Genomic DNA, 23,331 nt, shown 5'->3' on the forward strand with positions numbered 1-23,331 from the left:
AGGTTGCAGCTGGCAACTTAAAATTCTTCACAGTTGCCAGATATTAAGGCTGTGTTATGTGCTTTCAGCAGACTGTGGACGTCTTGGTTCATCCAAGGTTTTTGATTTGGGAGTGTGCAAATTTGCTTTATTTAAGTCACATCATCTATACACTTCTTGATGAATCCTGTGACAGATGTTGCATATATTTACATCAGTCAGATAGTCTCTGGTAGCTGTAATTTTATTTTCTTCTAGGCTCATCAAAAAGCAATGTAGTATTTCATAATGAGAAGTAAAATCATAGAAAAGGTTTTAGGAGCAATTGTTGACTTGGATAGCACATGGATGGATGGAAAATACTGCCTTCTGGATAATAGGAATTTAAAAAAAGTTTGGAGATGTTATGTTCTATCAATCTAAGGCCTCTATTTAAAAAAAAAAAAATTATAGCTTGCAGGGCTGTGGAGCCCTCTATGGCTGCTGGGGGGAATGGCAGGCACAGTACGAGCTCCATCAGCAGCAGACTGAGTCTAGAGTCACTGATGAGCAGCTTTCTTCACCCGCATAGTAAAGAAACTACTCACCAGCAGCCAGCTAGACATAGAGCAGAATCTGAACCAGCAGGTGGTGGCATACTTGGAGTGCACCCTGCCATCCGTCATCAAAGATCCGCTGGACTACTGGGTAGCCAAACTGGATTTGTGGCCGCAACTGGCCGAGTTTGCCTTGGAAAAGCTGTCCTTCCCCTCTAGTAGTGTGGCATCAGAGCAGGTGTTTAGTGTGGCAGGGGCCATAGTTACCCCAAGGAGAACTCGCCTGTCCATTCAAAATGTGGAGAGACTGACCTTTGTCAAGATGAATCAGGCGTAGATCAGTCAGGATTTCCACCCACCAATGCCTGATGCATCAGATTAGATCCATGCTGCCTCACAAAAACCTTGACAAAAGAGACCGGTTTCTTCTAGCTACCTGCCTTAGCTACTATTCTGATGCTGCCACCCGCCTGATGCCACACATCTGATGCCAGTTCTCCATTTTACACCCACCATTGTCAGTGGGTACGGTTATTGCCACCTACCTCCCCCCTACACCGGGTCACTCTGTGGTCTCCTCATGCTGCTGCTGCTGCCACCTTCACACCTTCACACTATGTCACCTTGCCACTCCGTGGCCTCCTCATGCTGCTGCCACCTCCACACTATGTCACCTTGCCACTCTGTGGTCTCCTCATGCTGATGCTGCCACCTAAACACTCTGTCACTGTGCGACTCTGTGACCTTCTCATGCTGCTGCTACCTCAACACTATGTCACCTTGCCTCTCTGTGGCCTACTTATGCTGCTGCTGCCACCTCCACACACTGTTATTGTGCCATTCTGTGGCCTCCTCACGCTGCTGCTACCTCAACATTATGTCATTGTGCCACTCTGTGGCCTCCTCATGCTGCTGCTGCTACCTTAACACTATGTCATCTTGCCACTCTGTGGCCTCCTCATGCTGCTGCTGCCACCTCACCACTATGTCACTGGGCCACTCTGTGGCCTCCTCATGCTGCTGATGCTACCTTAACACTATGTCACCTTGCCACTTTGTGGCCTCCTCATGCTGCTGCTTCCACCTCACCACTATGTCATTGGGCCACTGTGAACTTCTCAAGCTATTCTCCCATCCTCCCCACTCCACATGACTGGGCTACTATTTTGCCTTTTTGGCCTGGATGACATCGCCATTTATTTGACCCTTCTACTGATCTGTCAGAAGTGGGAACAATACGATTAGAGAGTGGCCTGGGTATACCTGATTTATAGTGATTCATAACGACCTAATTCGGAACGAATACAATTTCTTGGTGAACTTCAGGGAATTGGGCGAATCAAATTTTTAAAAACTTTACTCATCTCTAGTCAGAGTTAAAAGCTTGGCTTATGACCAGCGGCATAACAGGCCCGGGTGGGGCCCGCAAGTGCTTTTAGCCTGCCCATTCCCCTCTCCGCTTTGCTTTGTCTATTTAAAAAGTAAGTGCAGTAAGTGCCTAGTGCGGCTGCGCAAATCCTCATACATACACCTGCAGCAGAAAGGGTGCATGCATGGGGATGTGCACAGCCACACTAGGCACTTACTGCTCAATGCTGGCGAGACCCAGCGCTGCAGGTCACGGGTGTCGCGGGAAGATGTGATGATGCTGCCAGTGAGACGGGACGACTGAACTCGAAGCAGAGCAGAGATAAGTATTTATTTATTTATTTGTTTATGTGTGCACACGCTGTGCACCATACTGGGGGCACCCGGCAATGTGAACTGAATTTAGAAAGGGTCAGGGGCACAAAAAGAAAATAAACTCAATACAGAGAGAATGGCAACCTGGCAGGGGCTGTGCCATACTGGGGGTACCTGGCAGTGGCCATATGAATTGAATTTAGAAAGCGGGGCCCGCACCAGCCATATAAGAGGGGGCCACAAAAAAATTTAATCTATACAGAGTGAGAAGGGGGCAGGGGCAGCCAATCATTCAATTATACACAGGGGTCAAAATAAAATATATACAGTCTGGGTGGGGGCCAAATGAAATATATACAGTATGGGGGCCAAATGAAATATATATAGTCTGGGTGGGGGCCAAATGATATATATACAGACTGGGTGGGGGCCAAATGATATATATACAGAGCGAGTGTTGGGGAGGGGTGGGGTAATTGATTTGTGAGTTAATGGGGGTGGGGGGCCCCAATCCAAAGTTTGTCCTTGGGTCCATAGACCTCTAGTTACACCACTGCTTATGACTACATGATACTTGGATAATAAAACACTAACGAGTTCATTTCTTTTTAAATCCTGAAGAAGGGATCAGATTGGTTATAAAACAAATAGATGCTTTCACACATCTACTACATATAAAAATAGAGGTATCATATGTACCTATGAGTCATTTGACTTTGTAGGACAGAGGTGACATGATTTGACTAACTTTTATTCAAATGGTACCAATGGTGTCATAGACTGGTAAGATGTCAAACCAACCACTGGTGGCAGGTCCAGGGCAAACTTAGACAGTTGTGACCACAAATCAAGTTTGGCTACCCAATAGTCCAGGGGATCTTGGATCTGGGGTGGCAGGGTACAGTCCAAGTATGCCACCACCTGCTAGTTCAGGTTCTGCTGGTGGTGGGTAGTTTCTTCAGTAGGTGGGTGAAGGAAAGTGCTCATTAGAGACTCAAGAGTTAAATTGCTGCTGATAGGGCTGGTGATGCTCCTGCCCTCTTTCCTCCAGCAATCATGGCAGTGCAGCATGAGAGCAGGAGATCCCCCCAGTCAGACCTTCGTGAGGATGTGTGATGGCGCACATTTAGGCAGCGACTAACCGACTACATAGGATGTCTCAATACAATTTTTTTCATCACTCTCAGCAGGTGTAAAAAAAAAGCCTAATTTTTGCCCGGTAGCAAGGGTCTAACATTGGAGAGCCAGTATTCATCCCTCTGCTGAATGGTGATAATGTGACTGTTACTACGAAAGCAACCAAGCATGCATCTGGCCATTTGCACAAGGGAATCGGAGGGACCTGCCTTCATCTGCGGTCTGTCGGGATCATCTGCCTGGTCATCCTCGGCACCCTCCAGCTCCTCCTTTTGCTCTCCTGTCTCCTGCTCTCCTGCTCTCCTGTCACTTGGGCAGATACACCCATTACAATTCATGGGCATTAATATCCTCTTCCTCCACCAGTTTAGCCCCCACAGGGCTCAGGTGGCTGAGAAAAGTAGATGCCACTTCTCCTGTCCCCTGGCCAGCCAGATTTATCAACATCTGCTCCAGGATTTGAAGAAGTGGAATTACATCATTCATCTCGTAGTCCTGGTGACTGACAAATAAAGTAGCATCCTCAAAGGTCCTGAGAAAACGGCAGATGTCATGCATGAGCTACCACTGGCTAACATCATAGTTACACAGAGGAGTAGCCCTGTCCTCCTGCATCCTCAAAAAAAATCATTCACAACCTTCACTTGCTCATATAGTTGTTCCAACATGTGGAAGGTAGAGGAGGAGGGTGTGTTTTGCACGGTAAGAGTGGCTTAAGTGCATGCACAGTTTCCTGGCCATTTTCAAGACGTCTTGCAGTTGGGTGAAAGACTTCAGGACTTTTACAACCAGATTAAAGATGAGCACCACGCAGGGCGCATGGGTCAGCCCTCCTTGACGCAGTGCTGACATAATGTTCTTCCCGTCATTAAAGATCATGGTTCTGATCATTAGTTGGCAAGGAGACAGACATGATTTAAATTCTTGGTTGATGACGCCGAGCAGTTCTTCCCTGGTGTGACTCAGTTCACCCAGGCAAACTAGGTGCAGAAAAGCGTGACACCGCCATGCTATGCATATGTGGTATGCTAAGGACCACTCCAAACTGTGCCTACAGTGAAGGCTGAGGACAAGGTGGAGGATGAGGAGATGGAGGAGGACATTGGCACCGCAATCACAGCATCAGAATGCGGAGGCGGCATTGCCATCACCTGGCCAAGTATATAGGACATATATTGTCTTTGACCATAGGTACAGCTCCACTTATCAAGAACTGTACAAGACACCAACCCTCCTTCTGCTGGTAAAGCTTTTTTAAAGAAGTAGTGACGGCTTGGGACTCTCTACCTTGGCTTGGCACAAGCCATCAGTTCTCTGAAATGTACAGAGTTAACCACATGGAAAGCGAGGGACCGTAGTACCAGAAACTTGGCCAGGAGCAGGCTCAGCTTCTTTTGAATGAGTGCATGCATACTGTTGTCTCTTTGCAATCGCGACGAGGAGTAGGAAGAGCATCAGGACCAGTAGATGATGGGAAGGAAACACAGCTCCCTTCTGCTGAGGTGGTGGAGCCCTTACTGCTGGAAAAGGGGTGGGGACCGCTGGGAGTTGCGTCACCAGGCTGTACCACTACATTAGGGCCACGGTTTTTCCAGTCCACTTTATGGTGACGCACCATGTGTTGACGCAGGGCCCTGCTGCCAACATTGGTACACTGTCCCCTCTTCACCATCTGCCCACAGATCCTACATACAGCCACGCTGACATCCTCCATCGACTTGATGAAAAATTCCCATACCTGTAAGTATGGAATTTTATTCCCACCACTGCGTGTTGACTGCCTGGCTCTGCCTCTGTGAAGCTGTGCACCACAAGTAGGATCCTGAGTACCGGACAGTCTACACCGGGCAAGTTTGGCTCCAGATATCACGCTGCTGCCACCCTGCTACCTTATAGCCACTCTCGCAACCTGTCATCTAAGCGGAATGCTGCCACCCTGCCGCTGGCTCACGGGCAAGCTGCCTCTATTGCCCCCTGATGATGATGAAGCCTGGTTCACCTGGTTCCCACATGCAATCAGCTGCATAATCATCCACTTCTGTCTGCACGTCACTTATTTCACCCTCACCAGTCTCATGTCCATGTCCCTGGCTGCTCGCAACACCTGCTCCCATGTGACTCTCGACGCTACTTGCAGGCTTACAGGAGGAAGCAGCACATCTCTGCTCCAAATCTGGGCAGTAGCTGCTGACTGTCTCACTGACTGATCTATGTACAATTTTTTTCATCATAAATAATACCATCTTATCACAGTCACGGGATCAATGCAAATGACTACGAAACATCATTAACATGTTTTCTATTGTAAATTCAGAGGAGAAAGAACTTTTGAGTCTTGAAACGTGAGTAAGTTGCATTGCATGACTTTAGCCCCAGTATAGTAATATCTTTCCTCAACTACACAAACAGATATTTCCATCTCATCAAGGTGAACACATTTTTATAATATTGGAGGATTTTTATTACGTTCATTTAACTTTGAAGAGTAAATTTTTTTTTTTACTTTCTACTATGGACATCCACCCTTATGATATCAAACACCCTCAAAAACTTGACTAATATATATAAGTAGTGGCCACTTACCAGGCAAGAGTATGAGTCGTTGAGTCTATGGTCTAATGTAAGCCGCTGAACCATCTCAAATAGGGTGGCATGATCAAAGTTACACGGGTTGGAAGATATGAATTCATCCATGCCATGTTTTTGAGCTCTGTCGGCATCTGTTTGTTTTCATGTGTGGAGAAAAACACAGTTTAGAGGAACAGAAATAATATTTTTTTCACCCAATGAAGCCTAATATCAAAAATATAAGCCATATATAATAACATCAATATAAAAAATAATCTGGACATGGACTTTATAATTCAGTTAGATTTTCCTTTAGCTCCTGAGCAAAAGAAGAGCATTATTTTTATAAACTTATTAGCTTTTTCTACATTTAAAAATGAAAAGTAGAATCAAAGGGATGACACATAGTATTGTAGGGTCATTTACGACAAGTAGAAGGCCCACACATCTTTTTTCTGATGCTCAAATTCTTTAAACTTTATAAATCGTTCAGTTAGTGTGTTAATAGGTATGCTTGTACAAACAGAAGGGAAAAAATGGATCTCATTTTGTTATATGTTAGTCTTTTTGGGCAATTTTTTGATAACAAGTTTTCAGCAACTATTTGTTGATGCTGTATCTTCCAACATTCAGTGTAGCGACTGGAAGAAGCATGCTGAACATTACTGGGAGGAAGTGACTCTCACCAGGAATCATAATGTGTAGAACATCTAGTAAAAGCATGAGATTCATATTTGGTGAAGCAGGAATGGCAGATATGGTCATCTTATCCTACACATCAATTGGATTCCTGTTAAAACCTTGTGTGGCTTGCATTAAAGATGAGTAAATTCCTCAAAATTCATTTGATTCATCCAATCCTGAAAGAGAGACAGCTAGGGAGTGATAGAGATTCGTCCATTGGAGGAGTCTTATATGCTAGACAACACTAGGGTAGGAAAATTGGCTTTCCCTCAGAAAGGAGCACAAATCTAAGGATTATATTACACCAACAGATTATCTGACAGATTTTCTGACCAATAATTGGTCAGATGACCTCTTACACACACAGATCTTTTGTTATACACACTAACTACAGACATTGGTCAGATAATCTGTTGGTGTAAGGCAGCCCTTAGCCTCTGATTAGTGATAAGCGGCAGGGGCAATATTCAAATTTGCAATATTTCACAACTATTTTGTAGAATATTCGTCATATATTCTTGATTGTGAAAATCGGCAATGTAATATTTGCGTAATGCGTGCGAAATACAGGCGTCGGTCACTTATGCTACATTTTTCAAGCTGGTATAAGTTTCCTGAGACTGGGGAAAATGATTGGCATGGCAGAACATTAGAATAGCTTTATATGCAGATAGAGTGCTCCAATATATATTCCCAATTAAAGATGCGCATATTTTTTCGCAATACATGCAACTTATGACATCACAGCACTATGTCTGTAGCATGTATGTATGGACAGCAGAACCTATCACACTGCCTAACACCCTGCACTGGAATCAGCTACACTATATCAGGATATACCCTACACTGACTATCTCCCACTAACTATATGAATTATATATATAAGTTAACTGTCTAATGTAATTCCACAAAGCACAGAGCACAGCAATGACACTGCTCTCTCTCTCTTTCATAACTGAAATAAACTGCAGAAAATGGCTGCTGGGGAGGTTCTTATATAGTAAGGGGTAGGCAACTTTCCTATTGGTTGCTAGGGATGTTGCTAAGCTCAGACAAAGACATTGCAGCCTTCTCATTGGCCCACAAGCAAGAAGCAGGGAGGGATCATGGGTTCAGATGAATTTTTTTTAGAATATTCGTAAATACGAATATATAGCACTATATTCTAAATCTTCGCGAATTCTCGAAGTTGCGATATTCGCGATTAATATTCGCGATTCGAATGTTCAGGCCCAACACTACCTCTGATACCACCAAATGTTTGGTAGCAATCCAATATTCAGAGAAGCATTGCCTCAAGTTATCTATAGGGCTGAAAATTGTCAATCCATGTTGTGTTCGTCTGCAGAATTAATAAAAAAAAATTGTTTATTGCAGATTTTCTGAAGCTGAATGTCTCTATTCATTTTAACAGGGGATGTAGTCAGCAAGGAAACCCATCCTTACCTTTCTTCTCCTTTAGGAAGAAAACAAATTTGCATATTTTCCAGAAATCCAGAGGAGCGTTGCCTGACCTTTAATATTACTCATGAGTACTAGGTGCTCTCCATAGGGAGAAATGGAATCCCCAGATCCCAACTAAGGCCTCTCACCTAACTAAGCCAGTCCTCTCTGCTCTGTTCTGTTGAGAGGCAATCTAAATTATGCTTCAGGGCCGGATTAAAAGTCTAGGCATTGATTTATTGGATTAGTACCTAAGCTATAGTTAGAGATGAGCGAATCGAATCCCACGAAGTGGAATTCGATCTGAATTTCAGGATAAATTCGATTCGCCTTGAAGCCGAATTTCCTCGCGCTTGGTGTAAGCGAATCAATTTAACCTGAAATAGTATAAAAACAAAAAAAATTCATTCTAACCTCCTCCATTTGCTCGCGATGGGCTGCCAGCTGCCATCTTGATTGAAGATCTCGGCCGAAATCCCGTGCGTGGTTATGTAGAACGTCACTACGTCGGCCGGCGTGATGATGTAATCTCGCACAGCGCAAGATTTTGCGCCAGATCTTCAAGCAAGACGGCAGCGGCTGACCCATCGCGAGCAAATAGACGCGGTAAGTTTGATTTAATTTTTTTTATGTTATTTTGACACAGTTTTTACGCTCAGATGCTGCGATCATGTATGAACGCGGCATCTGAGGGGTAAAATGACGGAGGGCGGCGCTATCGCAGCTCCCTGTCATTGCACCCACTACTTACAAAAAAATGCGCCTCGTGATGAAGTAATTCGTCAAGAAGCAAATATTGTTTGTAAAATTCAGCGAATCAGTCGAATCGAACTTTTGAAAAACTCGCTCATCTCTAGTTATAGTATCAGAGGTTTACCTCTTTGTTCTTCTTGGAAGTATAGCTAATTGCATTCTGTAGAGGAGTGTTGTCTTGTCTAGCATATAAGACTCCTCATGTAGGTGAGTGTCTTTCTCAGAATTCTACTTAGATGAACGTCTTGCGCTACAGTACAAAAAGTGCAGTTTGGCAACCAAAGGCATTTTTAAAAAAATAGTTTTCAACAACTACATGTTGATACTGTATGTCCTGCCATTCAGTTCAGTGGTTGGAAAAACTCTTGCTCAACTTTACTGGGTGACAGTGACCCTCGCCTGGAATCACAATGTATACAATATCTAGTAATTTCATGAAATTCAAATGTGGTGAGGGAATGGGAGATATGGGTATCTGGTCCTTCAGTGTTGATAGGATTCCTGTTAAAACCCTGTTTGGCTTGCATAACATGATGTGGCTTGGGTTCTTAGGCTACAGTACAAAAAATTGGGCCACCAAGGACTTCTCATGCTAAAATCAATGCCATGGGATTTGAATGGGGAGGTGAACACATGTTTTAGAAGAAGTAATTGAATCATTATGCAACCTTATTTCTTTATAATTCAGATTTTTTTTATGTGGCCGAATGTACTATAGACTAGAGTGGCGAGCAGTTTCAAAGACTTTCCCTCAATTTGGAGGACTTGTAATGCTTAATTTCTATTGTGGGGTTGCTGCCAGGAAATTGAACACTTACTGCCATGTTTCCCAAAAGATAACAGCAGATCCCTTGGGTCCTAGCAAGGGGCATCAGAGATTGAAAAGCAGTGTGGGCATAAGAAAATGCATCTATCATCTTGATGCACATTTTCTTTTTGCTACTTGACATAAAGACCCTTCAATTTCTGGAAGTTACAGAATTACAGCATTATTTATATTACTGTTTATTTCATGTTTAGAGTTTTTTTTATTTATTTACATCCATCATCTGCATCTTAAATTGTCTGATAATTAATAGCCCCATTTATTGTCATATTTGTTTGCTGTTTATACAGCACATGGACTACACGTACATTTCAACAGCAATATTTTTTTATATATATATTGGAGGTTGTCGATTTTTAATAAATCACACACACACAAAAATATCTTGGAATGGTCACAAGGAACATATGTAAATGTTTTGTTACATATAATCATTGGTACAATAAGGAAAATGGGCCACACGGTCTCAATTTTGGTAGGACTGTCCTACCTATCGGACCACAAAAAGTGGAGGGGTGTTAGGAGCCATTTTGGGGGCTCTGGTAGATATGTTGGACTGTTTTTACTTGTTGAACATGTGCACTTTTTTTAAAACAGGCAGAGACGCCAAATGTTTTAATAAGAGGGCACAACAAGGACCAATTTTCCCATACTCATGAATAAATTAGCAAAAACGGAAAACATTTCCTGCAGACATATTCAACTATCCATTCTCTATGATCAAGGACCCTCTGAAAATATGTAGCAATTCTTTTTTTAAGTGATATTATTTTAGATTTTCTAAATAAAATTACGTAATGTCAGCTACCCTAGGGTGAAAATATATTTTGTATTAAAAGTATCAGTATTCCTAATGCTAAATTTTTAACAAAAAAATACATAGGGATTAGTTTAAAACTGTAATTGTATTTTTTTTAAATCTTTTATAAACGGAGGTGAAATCATACATAAAAAAAAAATGTGGCTGATTTTGATGGAAGAAAAAAAACACTCTTGCCCACCACTGAGAAACACTCAGTCTCCTGCTGTGCATGCTGTTAGTGTTCTATAGTTCAAGTGGGTAATCTTCTAGGAGATTTGAATATGAAATGTAAGGCTGCATTAAAAGTTCTCATCAGATACCAAAAGCACAAGTGAAACAAGGGCATACACCAGCAGCAGACCGGCTTTGATAAATGATCCTTGATAGTAATCGAAAGAGGAAGAATTTTTTTTTAATTCACAGGGCCATCTGTCGGTGAGCGGTTGATTTTAATTTAGTTTTTTTTTACACTATACAAATATTATTTCAAAATAATAAATAAATAATTGAAACACAAATGCAAAAAAAATTATATTTTTATGGTAAAAATCTAAGCCAAATATTTATTTAAATTTTATAGTCAAAATCAAAAGTAAAATCCCCTATACCCATGAAATCTATTTAACTTTTTGAACGTTTTGACACAGGAATCCAATTAAACAAAGGATTTACGTACAGCACAAAAAACAGAGACACAACATAAGTTTCCTGACCTGAATATTAGTGGCGGTCATGTGATGTTTGAACATATTCATGAAAACAACAAAATGATTTTTTTTTACATAAAAAATTGTAATTTAATAATGGTTATATAAGTGATATATGTAATTTAAGGTAAAATAACATTTATTGGTATTGTTGTAGGGAAGTGTATTTCCATTTTTTTTATTGTATGTTATACAGATGTAGCAATTCTAAACGTGAGTGTGATATCACATCACAGCCACTGAAAGTTATTGAAGTCAATTAAAAGTTTGTTGCCCTTGTTGAATTAACTTGTTAAGATTCAAAATGAGGATTGCTACATCTATATTTGTCTTAATTTAGATTTTTTTTTTTCAGGCTGCAGGTTCTGCTTTTAAGGTAGTATTTAAAAAAAGGAGCAGTATAATAAATCACTTGCATGTGTGGTTCTGTGTGTATGTGCCTTTAAAATATATATATAACCCATGTATTAGGTGAGTTGGAATGAACTTTTTAGTATTGGCTAACAAAACCAAAATTGTGTCGGCCATATTTTTAAGTCAGTCACGGCAACAGGAAAGAACTGCGCACTGCACACATTCAAAAATCAACGTCTAGAGGCCCAAAATAAACACACCCAAGCAAACACACAAACATATGTGCTCCAAGCATGCATTTTTATAATTTAGAAAAATAAAAAATATCAGGAATATTTTATTATGATGCACAGTTTTTATTATATCTATTTTAATACTACATTATTTATGCTAAATTATTCCTAAACATTGTTCTTTATGTTTTCAGAAAAATATTTTTTTATGTACCTATACTATAAAAACAACAGTTAAAAAAAAGGATGAGTATGATAATGATATTATACACTGATTAGTCTACTATCTGTAAAGAGCATTTTAAACATGAAAACATTTTATTTTCTAAATTGAAAAATATTAACAAAAGTATGTGCTATTGGGCCTCCAACAAAAATATCTATAAATCCCAATGACATGTTTTGAAAGTCTTATTGGTGCCAATATGCACTTTTCATTGCCATTGCTAAAAAGTATTATGCAACTTAAAAATGTGCAATATATACAAATAATTTAAAAAATAATAAATAAAACCCTAAAAAAAAACTTAAAAATTATTTGTCGAATTTCAAGAATTCATCTAGAAATAATGCTTTATCATTAGTTACAGCACTGTAGATGGATATACTCTGTACCGAATGGCAACAGAATAATCATCGGCATAAAATAACAACAACAGCATAATAATACAGAGCATAAAAGTCATTGAATATGTTTTATGCAAAATTGTTCATATTTAATGAGCAGATAATTCAAAAATACAGTTCATGGGAACATATGTCAAAAGTAGCATGCTTTTTTTTCTGATTTGCGCACATTTTGTTCATGCTATTAATGTGGAATGTTATAATTGGGTTTCATGCTTTTTGGCGCAGGAAGACAAGCCAGATAATGCAAGGTTATGGCAGGCCTCCAGATGCCGAAATGCCTGAAACGTCAAAAAGTGAATGTAGCAGATACGAGTTGATCATACAAGAAAAACATAGCAGTGAACTGAATGGAGTGTTAAAAGATTTATGTCAAGCAGAACAAACAATCGTCAAGATCTCACAAGGAAACGAATGGTGCAAAGTGCTGAGATTTCAATCCAAGAAGTCCATTCATTCGTTCTCTCATTCATCCTTTCCCTTTTTTTTTTCTTAAAAAATAGAGTTTTTTGGTTTACTAAAAAAATAGCAACCTCCAGCATGTTATCATATTGCAGCATTGCTTTGCTGGAGTCCTATTCAGACACCCCAAAAAAAGAATATTGTATCTGCTTGAAGAAGGATAAGATTCTGCCTGCTATCCAAGGGGAATGTAAGCAAAATAAAGGAGAGAAAGAAAGAAGGAAGGATAAGGAGTATTGTATTCATGGTCAGGAGGGACATCACCTGCTCCATCTCATATTGCATTCAAAATACTCCAAATACATATTTGCCAACTCTCATGACAAGTCTAACGCCCTTGTGGTTATTGAAACATAAAATTAGAGAAATAAGTGATAAGAAACAAACCAAACATCCATAACCTCAACAACTCAACTGGACTATGAGAGAAACGAGAAAAATAAAATAGGGTTAACAGATCATCCACTGATATTGAAATAGCATTGTAGCATTCTACATTAAAGGCACTCAACCACCATCTTGTGATTTTTCAAAAATTTGTCTTCTCTCTAAATAATCTGTATATAGTCTACATATGGTGTGATTTGCTTAAAATTTGATTTGGATTCAATTCGGCTGAATTTGTTTATCCATTTGATTAGTGTCCATCTCCAATTTGTGTATGGCACTAAGAAGTCTTCTAGGACTCTAGAATATTTTTTCTTTATTTTTTTTAATAATTATTTTTCTATCATACTCTCTGAACTTTGCCCCAATTCAATTACCAAAAATCCAGATTTGGATGCAGGTCAAATTTTACAAAAATTTGAGGCAAATTCAATTTGTTTAGAATTGATTCACTCATTTCTGTTAGTAATCCATTACATTTCAACTTTTTGAAGAATCAATTGCCTAAATTTTTATCATGGTATCAATTATATTGTTTTGTTAAAGGTTTTGTATTTTATTGTATGTTTAAAGGGAACCTGTGGCCAGGAAAATGCAGTGCAATCAGCCAGCAGCATGCTATAGAACAGGGGGAGCTGAACGGATTGATATATAATTTTATAAGAAAAAAATCTGTATGATTTTATTTAATTCATTAAAATTTCTGTTCATTCTCAGCTTCACAGTCCAGGAGGCGGTCCTATCAGTGATTGAGAGCTCTCTCTGTATACACAGTCAGAGGGAAGGCTGTAAATCATTGATAGGACCGCCTCTTGGACTTCAAAGCCCAGAATGAGCAAGTATATAAATGAATAAATTACAAATTATACTGGAATGTTTTCCATAACACAATATATCAGTCTGCTCAGCTCCTCCTGCTCTATAACAAGGTGCCTTCAGCTCAGACACCATGTTCAATGTGACAGTTTCCCTTTAAGCCAAGAGGAGAAAGGGATGAGATTGCATTCTAGTTTTGAAAATGTCCGGATAGAATTAGAATTAAATTTGGATCCTTAATTTATATTTTGACACAGTTGGCAAGGTATTAACGTACATACAGTATATATTTTTTAAAGATATACTGCACAAAGATAATACTGTAAATGTAGACTGGAAAACGTCTCAATGATTTTGTCATCAACCGCTGTGCAGCCAGTGTAAGAGTAGCTTGATTTCCCCCCCTACTTTTGCAATGTCTTTTTTGTCAGTTACATCGAGGAACATTCTATGAAATCACTTACTTCTAAATTAAATTAGGGTTTGAACTACCAGCGTGCCACAAAAAGCAAAACATACATTAGTTTCCACTGAGATAGACGTCTCATGGGCAGATTTTCTGAAGCAGAAAAAAAAATCCAGTATGGAATAGCAGTGCGTGTAGGAAACATTTCATAAAAGCATTTTCTGGCTCTAAATGAGAGAATTTAAAAAATTGTTTCTTATATTTATAACAGGAGATTAAATAATAGAGATTAAAAAAGAAAAAGTATATATATTTCAATAGGAAAGCTACTATAATCTTCTTACGGCCTACGACTAGAAATGTAAAAAATACATTAAAAATGCAAGTGGCATATTGGATATTTTTAACATCCGGAAACAGCTGATGTACCTCTTATATGGTTCTAATGTATGGCTCGGGAATTAGATAAAAATTCTGGCAACATATCTGGACCATCGGATGCCAGATAACTGGAATTTTAGAGGCCATTTCACAAATGTTTAAGACCATGTGAATAAAAAATTAGCACATGTTTTTGCTATTGAGGTTTGGACGTGAGAGGTTAGCAGGACAGATGGTCATGGATTTTTTTTGTAATACGTTAGTGTGTCCTGTTGGGACACTTTTTTAAGTACTCACTCTGGAGGGCCCTGCATTTTGATATCTATAGGAACTTTGTAATGCTTCATTTCACCCATTGTGGCCCTGCTGAGGAACTGAACATCTGCTTCCTGGTTCTCCCACAGATTCCTTATGATCACTGGGGGTAGTAGTGGAAAACGCTGTCATCATTGGATTCTTCTAGTGAAAAGGTAATATTCAAAGTGGGGAACCCCTTTAAGGCTATGCTTTTCGAAGCTCTGAACATAAGATTTAATAGTAAAATTTTTTGCATGCAGGTCTATTTTTGCTGCCAACAAAATGGATACCACAAACCAGAAAGAGCCCATTATAAGTCAGAGGGGTCTGTTGGTTGTCATTAGTAGATTTGATAAAGCATGGTGGTTTCTATTATTAATTAAAACCACAATGCAAGTGTAAACACAGCCTAAGAAAAGCTTGGCAACAGGAATATTATACAGCAGTAACCATTAAACTTTTGTAGTAGGGTTAATGTGCCTTTAATGCTATGTTCCTGACTAACTGTTGCACATTACAGGCATTTATGTGAACTCATCCATGCCACCCATGGAAACCACCAATAACATTGAAAGACAAACCATTCAATAAAAATAAAAAAAATGTGGTAGAAAATGAAAAAATAGCATTTTCCTGTTGCAGTGCAAGATGATCTGGTCACAAGCATTTTGCAATCCATGAGATCAAATAAAAAATAAATAAAAATATAGAAATTAACTTTGCTGGTATTAGGCCTTAGAAAATACATACACACAAAAATAGGGAAAATAAAAAGTAAAATAAATAAAATAAAATCTTGATCAAGAGCATCCTGCGATGCTAGAGTACAAGCCAAGGAGAGAAGGCAATTATGCAAACATCACATGCATCCTAATTTCAGTATGGAAACTTACAAGTCAAACCTAGATTTAGGAAAACATGAATAATTTGACTACAAATCTAAACATGAGAAAGGTTTAGAAGAAAAAAAAAAAGCACACTGCATGTGTCAGATAATCTAGTCAGATTATCTGAGCTGTGCCATCTATAGGGAAGCACTTACCCTTCAGTCCAGCTAGAAGTTTGCAGGGTAAGAAGAAACAAACCAGAACAACATAAAGACTCAGGAAAGCAGACAGGGGCCCCAGTTTATCAAGTTAAGTTACTAGGGTTCAGGCAAAGATTGAAAAAGAAAACCTTCAGAAAACTTTTTGAATTTCTAGTCAACTTTTAGATTTATTTTTTTAATTGTATTTTTTTTTTTTACATCATGAAAACATATCTATGTTAAAAGTGCCCGATCATTCCATATAGGTAAAAAAAAGGCATCAGAAGATAAGAGGATCAAACATGAATGTGAAAATCAAGTTATAGAGCATTTTATTTGAATCGGAAAAAATATATATATATTTAATTTTTCAATGATATTTTTGGGCATGTGTTTGATTGAATGTTCTACTGCGACAGACAGGACAGACAGTAGGTGCTTGCAGACAGGTGGTCACTTTTATGAAGCTAACGGTAGGCAATAGGCTAGCGTGTTTTTTTAAATGACATCCTGTAGTGTGTCATGGATATCATTTTTCAAAAAAAAATAAAAAAATTTTGATAGATAAAAGACACAAGACAGAAAATAAAAAGAAGTAGGGGAGGCATTAGACCGATTCTCAATTAGCCAAATAAAAGTGATTTGTGGAATCACACAAATGAATGAATAGCAGGGTCTAGTTTTGAGATTTTAAATGCCAAAAATGAAGTCCACCCTAAATTTCAGAGCTGCCTCTAGTCATTTTAACTCGAGTCATGAAAAATCTTGGTTGACCAGAGGATGGATGCATAATTTGACCCTAGGCATCTCTTACAGTATATGTACCCCTCTTGTTCCCCATAGACAGCTCTGAAAGAGAGAGTGAACCATGTCTTTCTCTGCAATATAACACATGTTGAAATGCTCGGGGGCTGGGTTCTAGGAGAGAAGCTTGTCTATGGTTCTAGGTTTCTCTAAACACGAAAAGATATATACTAGACGGAGATAAGGACAAGGAAATTCTAGTTTTAGAGACAAATAAAATAACATTGATTTCACCTTACCTGTCTGAAAGGAAAGAAAAAGTTAAGCATCTTAAAATGCAATACTGGATTTCATATATTTTTTTTTTTGGGGGGAATTCCTTCCAGTACAATTGAACTTGCCATACAGGCAGGAGCAATGGAGCCTAGATAGAAAGGATCCCATGTCAGGTTGGAATCATCATGCTTTCTCCCCATTTTCAAACAAGGTACAACAAATTTAGCAGCATAAGAAAGGAGGAAGGTCCTCGGGAGATATTGGAAGGGAGTTGTCCTGGCAAGGCCATTTGTACTCAAGGGCACCTCCTACAACCCATGAAGAGGTGCGAGATGTCCCAACTCTGATTAGTCAAAGGGATTAGTCTTTCCAAAGGACCCAAGTATCATACTAGTCTGAAATGGAATGGGGGTGCAGAGGTGTTGGTGATAAGCAGCATCAGGATGGGTGACTGGCCATTTTATTATTTTTTTGCTATATACAACCATAACTCTGCGAGCTATTTAACTATGAACACATGGGCTACTGACTGATGTGAAAGGTTTTTCTAACTTGTCTGATTTGGAGGGTGCCCAGAGTTATACCACCAGCAGATCAAAGAGCCTATTCTAAGGATGGGCCATCGATATTAAAGCCTTGAATAGCCCTTTAAATATCTTTCATTAGGAATATTTGGAAGAATATAACAGCTTACTTTGTTATGTAGACTCTTCCTAAAAGGAATCCAGTTTTAAGATTACAACTACGGTTGAAGTTACACGCGGTGGATTGGCGGGTGTAGGGCTGAGATGGCAAATCCACAGCAAATTGCAGTACAGTGCATGTGAATAGGGTGTTTAAAACTCCATCCACAAGAAGCGGAAAAACAAGTATGGTGGATTTACTAAAACAGAGAAAGATCATGGACCTTTGTGTAGCAAAAACAAGTACATACAGATTTTGCTGTAAAATCTCCGCAATATCTTCGGCAGAAAAGATTCTTCCTAAGAGATTTTTAACCTAAGGGAAATTCTATAAGAGGAAATGTCCAGCTCTGCTAATTCCTATCTATGTACTATACCCTATTAGGGAATATGGATGTAATCGAGGGGACTCACTTGCTCTTAAAACTCCACTACTAAATGGGTATTCTGGGACTTAAATATTGATGCGTAGAGATGAGCAAATCGAATCCCACGAAGTGGAATTCGATCCGAATTTCAGGATAAATTCGATTCGCCTAGAAGCCGAATTTCCTCGTGCTTCATGTTAGCGAATCGATTTAACCTGAAATAGTATAAAATCTAAAAAATTCAAACTTACCTCCTCCATTTTCTCGCGATGGGCCGTGATGATGTAATCTTGCGCCACACAGGATTTCGGCCGAGATCTTCAAGCAAGATGGCGGTGGCGGCGGCCGGCCATTCGCCAGCAAATGGAGGCAGTAAGTTTGATTTAATTTTTTTATTGTAAATTTTACACTCCGATGCTGCGATCATGTATGAACGTGGCATCTGAGGGGTACAATGACAGAGGCGGTCTGACTGAGGCCAGAGGAAGCACATGATTTTTTTACATGTGCATTCTATGTTGTCTGTCCCGCTAACCCATTTTTTAACAATGGAAGAATAAAGAAAGTTTTTTACATCCGAAGGTGAGTGCCGCAATTTACTTTTTCTTGTGCACTGGTCTCTGATGATAGGGTTTGGGAATTAGCTTTGTACAGGAACGAAGATAAAAAAACAATGTATCCAGATACACGCTGCAAAGTATTACCGTAGTTTATAGCATTTCCTTTGATTGAAATCTATGCAATGAAAGTAGGAGATAATGGGGGGGAAGGGGTTGTTTGTAAAATAGTTAAATGCAATTAAACTGTCCTTTTCTTGTATAGGATTTGAAATTGTGTTAGTAAACTACACCCATGACTAAGTCCTGTGACGGGGGCTGCACCTTCCAGCATCAGTGGAGAAGAAGATTTTATGGCACCAAAAGAATACAGGCACTGTCACCTAACGGGAGCCTAATTGGAGGTCGGGTCATAAGGGCGGGCAGTGTTTAGAGAACAGGTCGTGTGAAGGAGAAGGCTGCAAGTCCGTGTATGGACCTGGACATCGCTGAACCAACTTAATTCTCTGACTGCCAAACCAAAATCAATCAAGACTATGGAATATTATAGAGCAGAGCATGGGTTAATTAAAGGGGGGAGGGGTTAACAGACTGAATCCAGGACATTACAGACAAGAAAAATATCAGAAAAACTAAAATGAAAAAAGAAGGAACACTTGTATGGAAAGGAGTTAGTGACTTAATATATAACCATAAATATTAAGAAAATGAAGCTGCCATGATGTTTGCCCAGATGAGATATCTTAGTCATAGGGATGGCTTGTATAGTAATAGTGCCCCCAGTGGTCATATCATGTTAGTGCAGCTAGGAATAGTAATTGGACAATTCCAGCTTCCTCCGTTCGTTGGTTGGCCTCTTTTTTCATGCAATGATCAATCAGGCATTATCTCAAAACGTCAGTGTTTATTCACACTTGACGCAATTGCACAAAACGGCATGTAACTTTGCAGTCTTGGTGTTAATTCATACACAATGGAAAGTTCATATAACACAAGTCACCTTGCTGGCAGTTCTGCCTCCAGTAGTCCACAGCAGGCTTTAGGGGACCTGTTTCCCCAGCGTGCAGCTCTCAAACCTCCAGCACGGCACAAGCATCAGATCCCAAAAACAGAGACATCTCTGCTAAGCCCAGCTGCCTATTTAAGGACAGCCAGGTGCTGCCAAAACACGGACCGGCACTTAAAAACCGGTCCGGTATTTGACCTCACCTGGCTGGAAATCAGCCCAGCTGCACATGCTGGGAGGAAAATACCTGCCTTGCCAGACACAACCTCTCACTGTGTCACAATATATATATAATCCAAAGAATGCTAGCAGCACAGCATAAAGTTGTAGAGGGGTGCCAGCAGTTGTGGAAGCGATCCAACCTCCAAAAAATACAAAAGAATAAATTCCACATCACTTCCAAAAGTATATCAAATAAAGTGTATTTCAATCACCAAACCGCAACATTTCAGCAGTGCTTGAGAAAAGTCCCAGTGAGAGGACTGAAACATTGCAGTTTGGTGATTGAAATACACTTTATTTGATAAACTTTTGGAAGTGCCGTGGAATTTTTCATATATATTTATATTTATATATATATAATATATTTATTTATAAAAGATTACTGAATAAAAAGCTAACAGCCCTCTTCCAACCAAATATAAAGGAATTGCCCTAAAACTAAAATATTATATATTAGCAGGGACGTATTAATAACATTCCTGTTTTGGGGTGCTGTCCATGTGTACAGCGAACAGCACCAGGACCGAACACTGGCCCATTAAAATCAATGGGTCAGTTTACGAATCATTTTATAATGGGTGAATGGGACAGCAAGAGAAATCGACCACACAATTATGCCATCTCTGTGCGACCCATTTAAAAACCAGCCCAAAACATGGACCATAGAGGGGCAGTGTACCCCAAAAGTGATGCTCTCTGGAAAGGAAAGAGTTAACAAGCCTAATAGCAGCAGTACTTGCATGCATCATTTACACTTTTTAACTTTAAAGGGGTTCTCCGGGAATGATTTAAAACAAGTTACAACCAGCTGCATAGGTGGGTGAGGGAGCAGGGCCTTACTACACATCACACTACTCTATGATGTGATCCTGCCTACGATATGCCATCATGGCTGAGCAGCCTGACATAAAATCTCACTAATATGTAGTATATGCTGGTATGATAGTGTGTAATGAGGCCCTGAGCCCTCACCACCCTAGACAGCTCTGCAAGTAGAGGCAAGCAGTCCTCCTTACATTCTAGGACAGGTTGCTAGTGGCCATATAAAGTTATTCCAGGAGAGCCCCTATAATTTACAGAGCATACAGTAGTTGGCCGTACACATTTAATAGGTGTCAGCCGAACGATCGTGTGGGATCTCTCCTGACTCCCCCCATACACGTTATGTTCAGGTCATCATGTATGTGTTGTCAACAGGGAGATAGCTACTCCAGACACTTCTGGGATTACATTCTCTCCGGGGAGAAAAAAGGATGGGGTAAAAACAGAATTTGTCAGATGGGAGCTTCCCATATACAGTAGACCTCCTGCACAAGCCCATAGTGGGGCCCGCAAACAGCCCACAAATAGGTCCACAATCCGGAAGGACCGGTGCGAAACGGGGGCCTCCGCACAGCTAAAAAATGTTACTTGTTCTATTTTTTACGGTGCGAACGGATCACAGACCCATTCAAGTTGAGTTGGTCTGCATCTTGCTGTGGCAGGTGGATGGTGCCCATGCATTGGGGACCACACATTGCGGTCCCCAGTGCACGGAACGGCCGGAACAAGTTTGTGTGCATGAGGTCTTCGACTATCGTTCTTGGTGGATTCGGCCAACAATACACTATGGGGGACTTTAGAGGGAGCAGTGATAAGAGGTGAAAAAGTTGCAGTCACACCTAAGCTCTGGAGCCTGGGGTGTTCGATGGTCCCCTCTGCCCCATATAAATAGACCAGTACTATGACGTATGATAATTGGGGGTCTTAATACAGATTTTTCATTGGGGGCCAGAAGCTTCAGGTTATGCTTTGAAAGCTGTATTACTAGTTACTTTATTGGAAGCTTTATAATTTGCAACGTTTATTAGTCACACATAGGAAAGAAAGCACAACCTTACTAAGAGCTGTGGGCAACTAGCAACTATAATGGAGCGACACTTTCCACTGTTTCTGCTTATTTTAGTTGTAAGTATACACCTTTCATTCTGCTGACAGACAGTAATTCTTTTAGCATTACCTGGAGGACCTATGTGTCTGGTAAACTACCTAGTCAGGGGTGCCGGTGTGAATCGCCGTACTTAGCACGTTGCTACATTTGGGAACGACTGACTCTAGAACTCGATAACAATGTGCTGTACAAAGGGAAAGACTAAGCACCTGGTTGTCACACCTTCCAGCCTTCTTATATTCCAGCTATTCTAGCAGGCTGAGGTGTCATCGGCGGATGTACAGGCTGTAAATGAGGTATATAAGTCATTAGGAAAATTCTGTGGAAATTTAAATGAAGAGCATTAGCCATGACGGAGAAGAATGGCTCAATCCAGTATTGCACTTTCAGATTAACAACATATTACACCATCAGATTATAGTCAATTTCTGAGTTATCCTGCTTGAAATGCAACTGCAATAGATAAGAAATGGGAAATCATTGACGGTTACTGTATATAGTATATGATGGACAAAATGTTTCAGTGCCTGTTGAATTGGCAAATTTGGGTTAATAGGCTTAACATGAGATCAGCCATGCATTACCCATTGGAGCTGTTAGCCAGAGGTGTAGATATGGGTGGCAGAGGTGCTTGAGTGGGTCAAAGACCTCTCTGTCACATAATGTTTTATTTAGGTTGTCTGGGACTCATAATCTACTTTGGTCACCAAATAGTGGAGGACAAGGGGGTTTCCCAGTAATGATACTTATGGCCAATCTGCAGAAAAGTTGACAAAGGATAATTGCTGCCCCACCATTGATTATCTGTAGGACTAACGGAGACAACTGAGAGCTGTTCTCCACTATTTCTGTCAATCCTAAAGACAATAAATGGAATGTGAATGCGCATGAGCAGTAATCTACTCAAATGGGGACAAAAGACCCCTTTTCTTGGAATCGTGAAGGCCTCTGTTAACCATATATTTATCACCAAACCTATGAGTAGCTGATAAATGTTGTTAGTGGACCAAACACTTTAAAGAAAGTTGGTCTAGATGAGTATGGCAGGGATTGGCTGGGGTTTAGCTAAGAAGAAAGTGCCTATAAAAGTGATATAATCCTTAACTCATCTTGAATTGGTGTTTTTTTTTTATGTTACCCATCCTGTAACTAAGGCTGGAGCTACAGGTGTGATGAGGTGATGCTTTCAGAGCTTGTGCCCCATGTGCTTGGTGGCAACACGGTACTCTGCCTTTGCCAGGGCTAAGGTAGCAAACCAAATCATTGCCCTAGGTGAATGGAAAGTCCAGCTCCAAATCCACTGTATGTTCTGTTGTTTTACCACTTTACTTCACAATGTTTCCTCCAAGCTTCCCTTGTCCTCCTCCCATGCTTCCTTTTGTCTGTGTGAAAGTGAACTAATACATGCTAGATTGTCATAGGGCTTGTATTGTTGGT

The 23,331-nt window shown here is 40.0% G+C and overlaps 1 protein-coding gene across 8 annotated transcripts in view; it reads right to left on the bottom strand.

The window, feature by feature from the left end:
* CADPS (calcium dependent secretion activator) overlaps positions 1-23,331 on the bottom strand; it is a 448,325-nt gene that overhangs the window by 159,245 nt on the left and 265,749 nt on the right. For 6 of the 8 annotated variants that reach the window (XM_044300697.1, XM_044300699.1, XM_044300696.1 and 3 more), the window contains exon 12: positions 5,919-6,055. In XM_044300697.1, coding sequence (XP_044156632.1) covers positions 5,919-6,055 — 137 coding nt within the window. Of the gene's footprint in view, positions 1-5,918; positions 6,056-16,123; positions 16,136-23,331 lie in introns of all 8 variants that reach the window. The other 2 variants (XM_044300692.1, XM_044300700.1) reach the window with 2 other exon arrangements.

This window comes from Bufo gargarizans, chromosome 7 (assembly GCF_014858855.1).
Source record: "Bufo gargarizans isolate SCDJY-AF-19 chromosome 7, ASM1485885v1, whole genome shotgun sequence".
Lineage (NCBI taxonomy): Eukaryota > Metazoa > Chordata > Amphibia > Anura > Bufonidae > Bufo > Bufo gargarizans.